The sequence below is a fragment of the Melitaea cinxia genome, chromosome 10, assembly GCF_905220565.1.
Source record: "Melitaea cinxia chromosome 10, ilMelCinx1.1, whole genome shotgun sequence".
Classification (NCBI taxonomy): Eukaryota; Metazoa; Arthropoda; class Insecta; order Lepidoptera; family Nymphalidae; genus Melitaea; species Melitaea cinxia.
The window spans coordinates 14,104,542-14,121,184 of record NC_059403.1 but is presented as its reverse complement, the minus strand read 5'-3'; the positions used below and the strand labels follow the sequence as shown (position 1 = coordinate 14,121,184).

Here is a 16,643-nt window from a genome sequence, read left to right as displayed (position 1 = left end):
AGATGGTAAAAAGGTGACCAAATAATGTATCTTTAGAAAGCAACTCCCTTTTGGGGTTAAAACGGGGGATGGTAGATTAACTCACTCATCACGAAATCTCGGGAACTATAACACCTACAAACTTGAAATTTGGCAGGTAGGTTTCTTATAGAGTGTAAACAGCTACGAATTAATTTTACGAAAATCGACCCCTAAGGGGGGATCGATCCAAAAAACGGGGGTCGAAAGTTTGTATGAAAGTCTTATGTTTTTGTAGTAAGAGACTTGAAATGTACAATATATGCTCTATAGATGGTGAGGAGGTGTCCAAAAAATGCATCGTAATCTATATATATATATAAAAGAGAAAGGTCACTAACTCACTCATCACGAGAACTGAAAAACCGCTGGATGGTCTATCCATCCAGGTTGGACAAAGATAAAATTTGGCAGGGAGGTATAGTCAGCAGACGTCCGCTAAGAACGGATTTTACGATATTCCACCGCTAAGGAGGTTTAATTGGGGTTGATAGTTTGTATGAAACTTAAACAGCCTGAAAATAAAACTAAAAATGTGGTGTATAGAGGTTTTATAAAAATAACTATTAAATTATACTAAATTGTGCCTTTTAAAAAGTTACTCAGTTTGATAAGCGTTTCGATAAGTGACTGAAATAAAAAAATAATTTGCGTTAAACATTTTAATAGTAATGCATATCTTCATAACCACGCGGACGTAGTCGCGGGTAACAGTTAGTGTATTATAAAACAAAGTCCCCAAAAGTGTATGTGATCGATTCGCTCAAAATCTACTAACGGATTTTCACGCGGTTTCACCATTCGAGAAAGGGCTCCACCATTGGCAAGAGGAAGGTTTACGGAACGGCTAAGCCGATTTTGATGAGAGTTTCACTGGAAGTTTGCCGGGAAAACTTTGTGATACACTAATTTCAACGCGGGCGAAGCCGCGGGCACAGCTAGTCTATAATATATATAAAAGCGAAAGGTCATTCATCACGAAATCTCCGAAACTATAACACCTAGAATCTTGATATTTGGCAGGTAGGTTTCTTATAGAGCGTAAACATCCGCTAAGAACGGATTTTACGAAACTCGACCCTTAAGGGGGTAAAACGGGGGTTGCAAGTTTGTACAAAAGTCCTATGTTTTGAAGTCAGAGACTTGAAATTTAAAATGTATGCTCTATAGAAAATGAGAAGGTGTCCAAATAATGTATCTTTAGAAATCAACTCCCTTTTGGGGTTACATCGGAGGATGGTAGGTTGAGTCACTCATCACAAAATCTCCGAAACTATAACAGCTACAAACTTGAAATTTGGCAGGTGGGTTCTTTATAGGGCGTAGATATCCGCTAAGAACGGATTTTATGAAACTCGACCCCTAAGGGAATAAAACGGGGGTTGGGAGTTTGTATGAAAATCCTATGTTTTTGAAGTAAGAGACTTAAAATTTAAAATGTATGCTCTATAGATGGTGAAAAGATGTCCAAATAATGCATCGTAATCTATATTTATATATAAAAGAGAAAGGTCACTGACTCACTCATTTACGAGAACTCAAAAACCGCTGGATGGTCCATCCATCCAGGATGGACAAAGATGAAATTTAGCAGGGAGGTAGATTATAGTTAGTAGTCGTCCGTTCAGAACGGATTTTGCGATATTCCACCGCTAAGGGAGTTTAATTGGGGTTGATAGTTTGTATGAAACATATAGCAGCTATAAGTTCGCCTGATAGGTTATTTATACTGCAGCCTGAAAATAAAACTAAAAATGTGGTTTATAAAGAGGTTTTATAAAAATAACTATTAAATTATACTAAATTGTGCCTTTTAAAAAATTATTTAGTGTGATAAGCATTTCAAGTGACTGAAATAAAAAAATAATTTGCGTTAAACATCTTGATAGTAATGCATTTCTTCATAACCACGCGGAGGTAGTCACGGGCGACAGTTAGTGTATTATAAAACAAAGTCCCCAAAAATGTATGTGATCGATTCCCTCAAAATCTACTGAACGGATTTTCGTGCGGTTCCAATGGAGAGAGGGTTTCAAGAGGAAGGTTTACGGAACGGTTAAGCCGATTTTGATGAGAGTTTCACTGGAAGTTTGCTGGGAAAACTTTGTGACACACTGATTTCAACGCGGGCGAAGCCGCGGGCACAGCTAGTACTTCTATAATGATAAACAAAAGAGTAATATATGCGTGTGTGTGTCAAATGCGTGGTAGTGTATTTTATTGATTGATTGAATGTATTTTAATGAATAATGAAAAAAATATATATTAACCTTCTACACTCCTTCTCTATATAAACTATAAGTGTGCGAAACATACTCCTCCTTCTCAGTCCGTGCAATTTTCGTAAAAAGGAGTACAAAGTTTTTGCTTCACCTATTAATGTAATATAGTTTCACAAAACTTAAAAACTGTTTCATTTTTTTGTGCATGTACAATTAAAAATAATTATATTATAACTAGCTGACCCTGCAAACGTTGTTTTGCTATATATGTTATTAACCCCCACCCTTATAATTTAGGGGTATGAAAAATAGATGTTGGCCGATTCTCAGACCTACCCGATATGCACACAAAATGTCATAAAAATCGGTCCAGCCGTTTCGAAGGAGTATAGTAACTAACATTGTGACACGAGAATTTTATATATAATAAGAAATTATGCAATAAATATTCGCGTCTGTAAATAAAAAAACGTGTTTCTTCCTTTTATTTCGTAGTAACGAAGTTACTAATTTCTTCCTAGCTTTTCTCTCTATGCAAGCTCAGTTGTACCGAGGTTGTTCAGACTATTTAGTGTTACTAACATCGACGTATTTTCTGAATCATTTACCAAACTCAAACGGGAATTGTGCGAATCATGGCCGAACTCGTTAACTGTCGCCTTTCATAGATTTTAAATGTGTTTTATTTACGCTTTATTTTGGCATATTATGGTATTCACCTTAAGAAATTGTAACAATTAGGTGTATGATAGATTAAGTTTACTTTATTGTATACACAGAAACAATTACTGTACTCGACTAAATAATTAAATTTCTGAAATTAATTGCCGTAGTATTTTTTTTAATAATATTAAAAAAAATGTATCGATTTAATATATTAATTTAATAAGTAGTATATTAATTATTGTTCAAAATGACCAGAACATATAAATATTTAACTGTTTGTTAACATTTGTTAATCAATAGAGCTTTAAAAGTCACTTATGTTGGTCAATAACGCATACATTTTACGATTTAATTCGGACAAAAGTACATAATTTTTCCTTGCCATACCTGAGAAAATCTAAAAAAATAACCTTGTGATTGATTGAAAAACCAAGGTGGTTCACTGATACAGGTTAACCTGTGTGAGTTTAAACTCGCAATAAAAAACATTTACCTAGATAAAGTCGCACGAAACGGAAATATACATGCGTGTCTTACACCGGATAAATTTCGCATTCATTCAACGAAGATTAAAGCTAGGAATGAGAAAAACGCAAGCAGCTCGTTAATTTAATGAAATAATATTTTATTGGGTATCTATTGCACCAGAAAGCAAACTACGAGTACACTTAGTTTTTATTGTCAAATTGTAGTTTACTAAATTAGATGTATCACTTAATTAAACTTGTTCAAAGCTAATCTTACTCTTATTTAAGGTTTCAATAACGAAATGACTATTTTGTAACTTAAATCTATATGAACTAGAAATAAACTATAGAATGTAATTGACATAAATAACTTATCGAAACACTACCATATATCTATACTCTATACAAATAAATAAAATTGGAGTGTCTGTTTGCAATATTAAAATAGCCACTTTTTTATTAAATGCATATGAATGAATACATGGCACATATACCAAAATAACATTTTTTACAATTTTTGTCTGTCTGTCTGTTGTTCCGCCTAATCTCTGAAACGGCTGGACTGATTTTGACGCGATTTTTACTACCCGATATCTGATATAATGAGAAGTAACTTAGGCTACTTTTATTTTAGAAATTTATTTATTTTATAACTCTGCGAGCCGAGCAAAAACTTTTTTGTTAAATTTCACGCGGGCGAAGTCGCGGGTACAGCTAGTTAGTATAACAAATAAACGTAGTTAATGAATATGCTCAATCTACACTTGCTGTGTGGCTACTGCTTTAAAGAATATAGTCACCACCTCTCTTCACGTGGGTATCGTAAGAGGCGACTAAGGGATAGCACAGTTCCATTACCACCTTGGAACATATAAAGCCGACCGATGGCGGGATAACCTGGGATGATTACTGGCTTTGAAATACACAGGCCGAAGACGGACAGCAGCGTCTTAGGTGCGACAAAGCCAGACCTACGGTCAACAACCACTCGCCTAGCGCAGCGTAGTGACTATGGGCAACACACATGAGTTCACTTCATTTTTGGCGCGAACTTGTGGAGGCATATGTCCAGTAGTGGACTGCAATAGGCTGAAATGATGATGATGATGACACATACACGGTCGTCTTTTTGTTTCTAAGATTAGTAACAGCCGACTGATATTAGTTTAATAAATGTACACAGACCTAACACATGTATAAGTAAATTACTTGGTATTATTGAACTTAAAATACTATTACAAGTAATTGTATTAGAATTTATAAAATTATCGCTTACTAATGTATGGTCGGCTTTATCTAGTTCAATCATAAACGTTTTTATCCGTTTGCCTTTTTAAGTTACTCATACCGAAGAACTTGTACTGCTTTTAAAAATATACGCATAAATAGGCCCAGACGAGATTTATTTAGATTTTTATCGAAATAGCAGAATCGTGTTTTTATGTGGATTTCGTAACTTAAATAATGCCCAAGTTTTTAATTATCAGGAAGGTTCTATATTTAAGAACAAATATTGTATTGATATTTAAAAAAAAAAAAACACTTTATCGTACATTTTTAATTTAATGAATCTTTCATTTAATATGACATTTAAATGTAAAAGAACACAGAAGAAAACAATGAAAGGCTTTAGAAAGTTCTTTTTATATTTTACCATGCATTATCACATAATAATTATTTACAGTTTTTAGTTATAGATACACTAGTCAGTATTGAAATGAAAGACAAATTACCGTAAAATGGCATTTTATTTAAAAACTAAGTACACATTATATTTACATGTAAGTAATACAACGCGTCAAGATCAAGTCCATAGCAACAGTCAAAGCAGAACTAAATAAATAAAAAATAGGACAATTTCATTCGGCTCTCGGGCGAGGTCATCGACCTTGTCGCATCGCTGATTGGACAAACACCTTTCATCTAACACAATGATCCATATTCCTCCTTCGATGAACACATCGCTTCCATTAAAAATCCAAAATAATCCAAACATCTTTCCAAACCTATTCTACACAGCAGAAAACGGTTACAGAAACTAATACATTCTAAAATCTATTCCATATCGACTTTTATAAGCTGATAAAACTTGTACTAGACTCAATCTATACATAACATTATAAACAAAATACATAGAACAACGCTTTGTATAAGCCTTCGCTCTTTAATGTTCCTGACCAATCCTATCAGCTCGCCTCATAATACAAAAGTTTATTGCCAGAGGATGTTAACAATTATTGTGCTAACTCAACTAGCTAATCTTAAGCTTAGTAAGTCGTCGTTATCCAAACCGTTTTTTCCATCAGCGATACTACAAGTTGCGTATAGTTAAATTAGTGACTAGCGCCAGGGGTGGCCGATTGCGGGCAGCGTGTATTTGGCCACGGGAGCGGCAACGGCGACGTGGGCCGGGGCGGCTATCGCGACTGGCGCCTATAATATATTCTCACATTACTATTGGGGTTCCAAGGAAGCAGAACAGAAAAAGTTGACTTCTATACATAGGTTAAAGATCATATTATTTGGTATAAACTAGATTCTGTGACAACTAGCCTAATACTTACGGCGTGTGTGCCACCAGTCCTCTCAACCACAGCATTGAAACCGTTGACTTTGTCGGCCGTGTAGGTAACTTTTCTGAGGTGGCCGTCTGGCTCGACCAGGCTGTAAGATCCGTGGACCACACCGTTCTGTAACGTCTCTTGGGCGTCCTTGTGATCGCCGGTGTGGGGATCGGCTACACCGTAAGCATAGCTGTACGCGGGGTTCGGATCAATTGGTTCAGCTTGTACGACCTATTAAAGAAAATTAAATATTGAGAAGATTTAAACCATACTATTTTTACTATATCTACTTTAAAACAAAATGTAAGAATAAATAATTTTATAGATTATGTCATACTGGAGCAGCAACCGTCTTAATGACTGGGGCGGCGACAGCGACAGGGGCAGCGTAAGAGTGCGTGAGCGCCGGGGCAGCGTAAGAGTGCGTGAGCGCCGGTGCCGCGTAGCCGTAGTCGTAGATGCCCGGCGCCGCAGCCGCCACGGCGCACGCGCAGTATAACATAAATAACTATGAACAATGCAGAGTTAGATTTGAATATCTTTATTAGTTAGTTTGAAAAAGAAATTAATATATTCACTTAGAAGCTGTATTTGTTTGGAAGATAAATCAATTTTTAGTTAATTTATTTAAAAGTATTTTATATCGAATATAATATAATTATTATACCTTGGCGTACATGACTGTCGCGTGCGCTGTTCGTGTAGTCTGAAACACTATGGCATGTATGGCCCCGTGCACGTATATATCTGCGCCGGAGTGGACGGTTGATACAGTTTCGCAACCAAGGATACGACACACTTGCCCTACGCGCGGCCCTCACATGAAAGTATAATATATGGATTAGGGGTGAATTTAGTAATATTGTGCTAAAACATGTCTCTACAAATATAGCAAATACAGAAATCCAGACTAAAATCCTGCGAAATACCTTCCAATCAAAATGTTGATAATTTGTCCAATTTTGTCTTAGTTATCAACATTGCATACACCTCATGCAATGTATAAAATATTCTTGCAAAACTCGCTGCAGCTGTACTTAAAAATTTCAAATTATTTGAAATATCTTTATGACCTACAAATTTGGTTATTTCATGCTAATCTCTTATCAAGCAGAACGAAAATTTGTAAACACTAAAGAAAAGATATGAAAAATAAAAACTTACTTACGTGTGTGTGTGTTCTTGACTGAAAATTAAAAAAGAAAGTACTTATTAAAAATATATTCTATGTGTTCAATAAAAAAAAATATGTGTATGTAAATATGTACTTATTTAACTAGCTAATTGTACGGTACAAAAAGTTATAATGACGAAATACCTACTGAGTGGCTATGTAGGTATAATAATATTTATCTATCACTGAGGTATCTACGAAAAATACAATTTTTAAGCATCAAAGTTTAGCAATCATTGTAAGATATCATCTAAGGTAAGGCAGCAGAACAGGATTCGAATGAGCGCTCTATATGTAACTTTAATAGTACTAATGTCTATCATAAATTTTGTTACCTACTTGAATTTAATATTAGATTAATTATTTGATATAGCCTCGTAACCAATGCAATTTATGAAACTAGCTTACACCTTGCGAAATGCATCCTACAAACATCAAGAATGCGTATACTGGGCCTAGATAGCATTATGCATTACTACGAGTATTCAATGTTTTACAAAATCCAAATATAATAAAATACGCTTGAAATGTATTGCAAGTACACGTAGCATTTTTTTTTAAATTGAAGTAGTTTTATTAAACTAACCTTCTTTGTTTTTGTAAAAATAAATTACCGTCTACAGTTGTTCGTCTAGTGTATGACACTAATGTTAGAGCATTTCTTAAGTTTATTTAAATCAGCGGAGGCTACAGAGACGGACTAGGCTTTTTAGGCGTCCGGGAGCGGGAAAATAACAGTAGATACACTCTGTCTTAAAAGATGATGCACCTTTTGGTAAGCTTTTCTGCTGTCGTCGGTGGCAATGCAATGTTATGTTATGGTACGATAAAGCTGGAAGATTCCAAGATGAATTTCTTAAACCGACTTTTAACTGAATTCAATAAAGAAGGAGGAGGCTCTCAATTCTGTACTATATTTTTTGGTGTACCTATTTTTGTGTTTATTTTTTTAACAAAAGCTGGTGCTTATCAAATTAAATGGGACCACCCATTTAAATTTGATCGAGATCAATAAGTATTAAATTGCTTCCTTTATCGACTTTCTGTTATATTATTAGCCGATAAAAATTGAAGTCTGTTTTTTTTTCGTTTGCGAGCAAAACAATTATTTTAATTATTCATCATTACAGCCTATACAGTCCACTGCTGGACATAGGCCTCCACAAGTTTACGCCAAAAATAACGTGAACTCATGTGTTTTGCCCATAGTCACCACGCTGGGCAGGCGGGTTGGTGACCGCAGGGCTGGCTTTGTCGCACCGAAGACGCTGCTGCCCGTCTTCGGCCTGTGTATTTCAAAGCCAGCAGTTGGATGGTTATCCCGCCACCGGTCGGCTTTTTAAGTTCCAAGGTGGTAGTGGAACTGTGTTATCCCTTAGTCGCCTCTTACGACACCCACGGGAAGAGAGGGGGTGGCTATATTCTTTAGTACCGTAGCCACACAGTACCGTAGCCACACAGTAAATTTTTAATTATTATTCACTCTTTATTAATACATTTAAGAAATAACAATGTCAATTTATTTTATTTTAGATATTACACTTTGTTTTAGTATAATTTTATTTAACATTGATAATAAGTATCAGTTCGTAAAAACAATATTTTGTAACCCTAGTAGTGATGCATTAAATATATTTTAATTATTAAACTAGAACAAAGTAAAAAGTGCTTAATGTAAAAGTTTATGAGCTACTTTAATCCTCTTTTTTATTTATGTTTAATTATTTCACCACGCATTCAGAGTCCTGGAGCGAAGCCCTTTTCGTTCATTCCACCACTGAGCAGTTTGATATGCAAAATAATTACATATACCTATACGACGTTATTTAAATCAGATGCGGTGTGTTAAAAGTTGCGTTGGTATTTAAGGAAATTTTGTGTCTTGAAATATGTGAGCGTTAAATAAAGCTTAATGTCGTACAAAAATGGTTAATATGAGCCGGTAGCCTAAGAAACTCTAATTAATACGATAGGTATATTTATAATCTATCTAAGGTATAGATTATAGGTGAACATAATTCTTATGAATTAGTGTTAGTTCTCTAATCTACCATCGTTAAATTTCAGTATAGCACGGACTTGTTTTTCGCTTGCAATAAAATATTGATTTGTATTTTACATACTATTTTTTAAGCTGACCGTCCTTTCTTGGAGTTCTCTGAAAACCATGTCACATTACTCAAACCTAATTGCTCATACAACCATTGGTACCAAGTGTTTCAAAACTATTCTTATCCAAATGGTTAGTACCATGATAAATACTAAATGTGATTTCTTTTAAAAATAATTGTGTTTGCTCGCAAACGAAAAAAAAACCGACTTCAATTACATCGACACGTAATACAACGTAGATCGACGAAAAAATAGTCAAGCAACTACGCGTTATCAAAGATTACTCAAAAAGTGGTTATTAGATCTCGATAAAATTTATACGTGACCACATGATAAACATCAGCTTTCGATTAAATTAAAAATTATCAAAATCGGTACACCCAGTAAAAAGTTATTACGGATTTTCGAGAGTTTCCCTCGATTTCTCTGGGATCCCATCATCAGATCCTAGTTTCCTTATCACGGTACCAAACTAGGAATATCCCCTTTCCAACAAAAAAAGAATTATCAAAATCGGTACATCCAGTAGAAAGTTATGCGGTATAATACAACGTAGGTCGACGAAAAAAGCGTCAAGTAAAAACGCATTATTAGATATAACTTGAAAAGCAGTTGTTAGATCTCAAATAAATTTAAATGGGACCAATTGGCACACACCACCTTTCGATTAAAACAAAATTTGTCGAAATGGGTCTACCCGGTCAAAAGTTCTGATGTAACATACATAAAAAAAAAAAAAAAATACAGTCGAATTGAGAACCTCCTCCTTTTTTGGAAGTCGGTTAAAAAATAGTATATGTTAGATACCTACATAAGTAAAATTAAGTATTTTGTATATTAGTTAATTTAATAAGAATGAGTAGACCGTAAATAAGGACTGGAATAATATCGAAGAATAAAAGTGGAAAATAAATTGTCCTGTCTCTCGGTATTTATCAAAAAATAATAGCTATAATTATTAACCTAATAAGAATAAGACGTGATGTCTGATGAAGAAGTACGTGCACCGTGTGTGTGCACACAGCGGCTATTGCTGATTCGATGGATATTTTTATTTGTACCAATATTTCTTCCCGGTCTGGTTGTCCGTCCTTGAAAGTCTTCCTAATTTGCCTCGGAGAGCACGTTAAACTGTCAGTTACGGTTGTCATCCGAGACACCTAATGGCAATCGTAACTCATATTAGTAGAGAATATTACCGCCAACCCGCAACACAAAAGCAGCTTGGATTTTTCCGGATTAAGCGGAATGTTATAGGCTGGTTAGTGATCGTGAACCTAATACGAAAACACTTTTTTGAGAAAGCAGTTTTCTTAACGTTATGAAATCCGCAATATTTTTCCGCAAAACATTATAAATCTTGATGATTGATTGTGTATCAAAGATTACTCTAGAAGAAGTGATCATATCTCGATCAAGTTTAAACGGAACCACAAAACAAGCATCAGCTTTCGATTAAATTGTTACACCCAGTAAAAAGTTACACTTCAGCCTGTAATATTCCACTACTGGGTATAGGCCTCTTCCCCATGTAGGAGAAGGGTCAGAGCTTAATCCACCACGCTGCTCCAATGCAGGTTGGCGGATATATTCCCTACTATGAGTAACGATCGCTATCAGGTGTACATGATAACAACCGGGACCGACGGCTTAACGTGCTCTCCGAGGCACGGTGGGGAGACCCCCAAGGACTGCACAAACGTAAAAAGTTATGCGGTACAATATAACGTAGGTCGATGAAAAAATAGTCAAGTAAGTACGAATTTTTAGATATAACTCAAAATTTATTTCTCAGATCTCAATTATATTTAAATGCGACCACATGAACTGCGCCATCTTTCGATTGAAAAAAAATCATCGAAGTCGGTCCATCCAGTCAAGAGTACTGAAGTAACATACATAAAAAATTCCCCTTTTTAGAAGTCGGTTGAAAAGGGGCTGGGAGTTTTTTTCCACGTGGACCGTGATACCTATAGAACCCTTCATTTGAAGAAACTAACAGTCGAACATTCTGTATAATTATTGAAGAATGAGGTTGACGTTAACAGGGCGGAAGGTACTTTCTGCTTTCTAAGCAATAAGTCATCAATAGGAGAAAGGTAGAAATCATTTTAGAACATTAAGCATAAATAATTGTAGACAGATTTGGTTCGAATCGAGAAATAATTTATGTATGGCAAATAAAATTACCTATGTAGCCCAAGTCATGTTGCCTAATTTAAAAAGAAATAACATTATTGGGATATAATATAAATTAGGAATTATTACCGTGCGGTTTTTTTGTATTTTTACTACTTGAATTTTATTCGTTATAAATAAAATTTTTAATTATTTTTATTATAAGGTATTATACCTTTTAACTTTCAGTATTTTAAAATTTACTTATATCTATGTGATTAATGCATACAATAACGGTATTAGATACCGGTGTATAAGCAACGTAATTGTAAATTCATGCTGAGTGTTCTTGCAATTAGTAAAGATTTTAACATAGTTATTTCGAAGTGTAATTTTTTATTGAATGTGTTATTGTGTCTTCTGTTGATTGTCTCGATCAAGTTAAAGATAATCTTTCCAGTTAAAAAGATTTTCTTGTCATTTTAAGCTAATAAAATAAATTCTTTGTAATTAAAAAAAAAAAAAAATATATATATTTTCTCTAATATTTCGACACAATATTGGTGTCTCACATAGGTGCAAGCACACCCTTCCCCGTACTAGTTTGAGACTAGATACATTACCAAGACCTTTGCTCAAATCTACTCCACTAAATAAATCATTTTCATGGGCACAATTAATTGTCAAGTTATTCTATAAGACCGCCGCAGGCGCCGAGTCTAGTCAGGGGAACGCATTTCAAACTAATGTAGGTCACATTGTTGATACCTAGGCTACGTATGTTCTAGCTATGTTGTAGTGCCATGTGCGAGCTAGTTTAAATTTCATATTGATCGGCCGCGCCCATTCATGTGTTAGGCACATAATTTGAGCAAATGAACTTAATACCTGCCATTCACGATTCGATCAGCAAATTCTTATTTACCTAAGTACTTGTATGAATAATAGTAAATACTAAGAAACAGTACTTATATAATAGAAGTTTCTAAGAGTTTTTATTTACAACAGCAAAAGCAATTCAAACACTTTTATTAATTAATGTAGGATGGAACTCGACGACAAGTGTGCTTTTGTTTTGCCCCAATTCATCAGGAGCTTTTATATTAATACAAACTACGAACTTTCGGTTTTATTTATTAAGTAGGTACCATATTATTAGAATATCCATCTTGTTTTACAGTCACATATTTCAGTATAACTAAAGCTAAGCTGCGACTAACGATAACGAAATATATAGTAGTGAATAACAGTCCCTATGTCCTTATTTCGCAAAATCAAGTCTCAATGCTACGCTTTGAAATAGCGTACGAGCCCTTTCTTATCAAATGAGACTTAAGTCGGTAACACACGATTGGCGCGTGGAGGCTGTCATTAGGCTATCCTGTTCTAGTGCGTTGCAGATTGCAATAGTCGATAAATGAGATATGTGATATTGGTTAATGCTGACTCACACTTAAAAACTCGGTTGCATTTGTACGACGAACTAAATAGTTGCTACAATTCTGATGCAATAATGATTTTATTATTCAATAACTATTTTTATTGCCTGTCTTTTTTTTAATATTTTTGTATAATAATATTTAGTAGACTTTTATGAATTTTCAATATAATTAACAGTGTAAAATTACTTGGAAAATATTTATTTTGGAATAAATAAATCATTTAAGACTGCATTACATTCGTTAGGTCACATAGAAGTTAGTAGTTAAGTAACATTATTTCTAGAAAGTTATAGATTTCTCACTTATTATTGAAGCTATACTTACTCTTTTTGGCGCGTCAGGGAAAAATGATGAAGGGTAAATATTTACGATGCGCGCGCGCACACCGTCACAAAAAACTGACACCCTGAAGTTAGCTAGTCAACGAAGAAGAAGTTAGCAACGTGAAGTTAGCTAGCCAAAGATGTACCCACAGCTTCTTGCGTACGTAAATAAGTATATACACGCTTTTTTACTTTACATTACATAATAAATTATAGTAAAATAATCAACATGTAAACCAAAGGGTCTTGGACCCTGATGTCTTCTGATCCTTTATCACAAATTAAACAAAGTTATGCCATTTATATAGTATGGGGATGAATAAAGTATGGGATAGTAAGGATTAAAAAATACATCGACTGCCATTCTAAAACATTTTATTACAAAAAAATACTTTTATAACTAGGTACAACAGCGACTTAATTTACAATCATATATGCATGAGATACATACTTTAATATCACTACATGATAACTCTATGAATTCAAGCAGGCCCGTACAAAACACTATGCACTTATTCCACTCTACGATCCAAAACTTTTGTACTCAGGGAATGTTTTCGTACACTATGTTTTGTGTATAAAAAGATATTTATCACGTCTGTTGTAGGTAACTTTGAGTGCACGATGCACCCGTGAACATAGAAATAGAAATATCGGGAACTCAAAACAAACAATAAATATCCTATTTTATTTAGAATATCATTTGTGATTGGCGTCAGCTTAATAACTTATTTTTTGACAATAGTCTTAAATATATTAACTTGATTATGAATTATACTAAACATAAAAAAAAATGAAAATTAAAATCGTACAAAAAAAAACTTATAAAACAACTAGTTAAGTTGTATTACTGAGAATATATTTTCTATAAAAAATGAGTATTCACTTTTAATATTAAAGTTTTATTGATCCTGCCAGCAAATTAAAAAAAAAAATTTTGTCGATCGCCACGAATTTTCCAGTTTTAACTCTCTCGTTTAAATAAATAATCGTGTCATGTTAATTAACATTAAGGATATCCACACACGCACACCGAATGCGACGCGGACATCAAAATGCAGAGAACGAGAATCACTTCTTAGAAAAACACATCCATTTTTAATTTAAAAAGATCCGCTAAGGTATGGACACCAATAGCATTGTCCTGCAACGAGTTCAGTTTAATCTGTTCCTTATTTACATTTTAAAATTTTAATATCGTCAAGATTACTCACTATCAATAAATGCTAAACTTTATTAATCTGTGGTTCGGACTTATCGCTTAGTTTCTGTGATAAATAATCATTATCAATATGTTCTTATATCTTTTGGCACTATTACATTTAAATATGAAAATGTATTCTCAGCCGCACAACAAAATTTATTACATTCATTAAAGAACTTACGTGCTCATATAATTATAAAAAAAGTAGTTGTGTGTCTGTCTTTTTTTTTATTTGTACATTTAAATAAAAGTCTACATCTTAATCCTTAACTATGATTACTGAAGCATACATAAAATAGAAAATATTAATATCTATATCTACCTAATAATTAAATTTCAGTTCAATCAAATAATGTCACACTAAAATAAATTCAAAACTTAGTTAAATTCAAAATTATTATATTTATTTTAAATTATAGGAAACGTGCTTTAAATTATTTATTGTGACGTAGATTTAAATTATCTTTTTTATTAGCTAATAATATTCCAGTTAAACATTCAATAAACTTCAGAAATGTTTAACTCTTACTACGTCTGATTTATCTGTCGTTCCATTTCGTTGTTTTTTTTTTATATTGAAATGAGTTTTTCGTGATTACAAAACAATAATATAATGTTAATGCATATTTTTTATACTAATAATACACTTTTTTTATAAAAAAAATAAATAAAAAAAAACAGATAATAAATGAACGATCTTTTTTAAAATCCTTTAAATATTTTTAATATGATACTATTTTTTTTAATTCACATTTATATATTATAAATAGAAAAACAAATAAAAAACCTTTATTAATCAATTTAAACTTTTCATTCAATCCTCTGTTTACATGCCATATACATGTTTATATTGCAACGACCAAACTTATTTTAAAATTATTTTTTTACAAACGGTAATTTATAAATAAAAGTTATAATATAATTATTTAAACTTACTCATAGTAAATATTAAACCGCAAATGTAATTAAAAATATGAGACAATAGAATGTTATTGAAGTAAATACAACTTGAAATGTCTTTGGTTGAGTTTATTTGTACTATTTTTACATAAGTTATGTACATCGAACAAAATAGATACGATTATATCGATTACAAAGAATTACACTAATTAATAATCCTTTATAGGGTATCATGGGTCAGTTTAGGACCTGAAGAAAACTAAAAAGAAATTGGATTTAAAGACTCCAATAATTTAAGAACTTTTTATATGATAGGGTCTTATATTATACTTTATATCTTTTTGTTACCTAAAAACCTATAATTTTTTAATTGCTTACATAAATTACGCAATATGAGCTACATTATTATGCCTTCTTTGTAAATGGAATGACTAATAATTTAAAATAAACCCTGTAACTTGAAAAACATTTAAACTTGAAATTGAAATTCAAATGATAATTCTTTCCAATGAGTAACATTGTTCAATATCTTTAAGATGATTCACGTATGTACAGATAAAAATATAATTAATAAAATAAAAATAGCGACCAGTCCCGGCTTTGCGCGTGTAGTTAAAAGTTATTAATTACAGCAAGAAGTGCGGAGGGGGTGGTCACATCAAGCGACTACCGGCGCGAGACCCGCAATTGGATTTATTTTAGTGTACATGTTTAACACGCAATAACTCCTTAGATATATACATTGAAGTTATCTGTTTAAAAGAGTCTTATTGCAATCTCCAACGAAAAATGTAAATTTTCTTAAAATTGCACAATCGTGATAGGAAGCCGTGACCGATAAGGTGGCATACTTCAGACCGGTGTGTCCGCACCTTTAAAGTAGATAAACCGCACGTGGCCGCCAAGGGCGTTAACGCTGAAACTCATTTGCTGGCTTTCGTTAAGCTACTAACTTGCGTCCATGTATTACTAATTTGTTAGCTAGACTTTTATGAATAAAAATAATCTAAATAATAATAATTTTTATTTAAGAAAATAAACATTATTATTATTATTATTTTATTTTTTTAGAAATCTATATAAAATTATAACAGATAGATACTCTAATATTTTAAGGTGTTTTTTTTTAATATTTATCTATCATATTATGACGACAGTTATTAAAAGTTGAGCGACACCACATTACATAGTCAACAAATCAATTTTTTTTAAATTTGTTGGCCATTAAAATTTTTCAGATATTGTTCTAGATAAAATTACTTCGATGTAAAGGTTCCTTAATTTAATTAATATAAATAAACGAATCACCAAACTTCATTTAAATGAACCTTTTTAAACCAGAATTATAAAATATATCATAGTTTATTAAATGTATATACTATAATATAGCTAAACAAAAATTCATTTTTGTGTATGTATGACGCATGTTATAA

The 16,643-nt window shown here is 32.9% G+C and overlaps 1 protein-coding gene across 1 annotated transcript; it reads right to left on the bottom strand.

Annotated features, from left to right (window-relative positions):
- Nucleotides 1–5,102: 5,102 nt before the first annotated feature.
- LOC123657090 (cuticle protein 21-like) lies at nucleotides 5,103–6,649 on the bottom strand. The gene is made up of 4 exons (XM_045592677.1): nucleotides 6,605–6,649; nucleotides 6,275–6,445; nucleotides 5,938–6,168; nucleotides 5,103–5,806 (listed from the first exon to the last, which is right to left on the bottom strand). The coding sequence occupies exons 1-4, from the start codon at nucleotides 6,614–6,616 to the stop codon at nucleotides 5,714–5,716; spliced, it is 507 nt and encodes a 168-aa protein (XP_045448633.1). The 5' UTR covers nucleotides 6,617–6,649; the 3' UTR covers nucleotides 5,103–5,713.
- Between the last annotated feature and the right edge of the window lie 9,994 nt (nucleotides 6,650–16,643).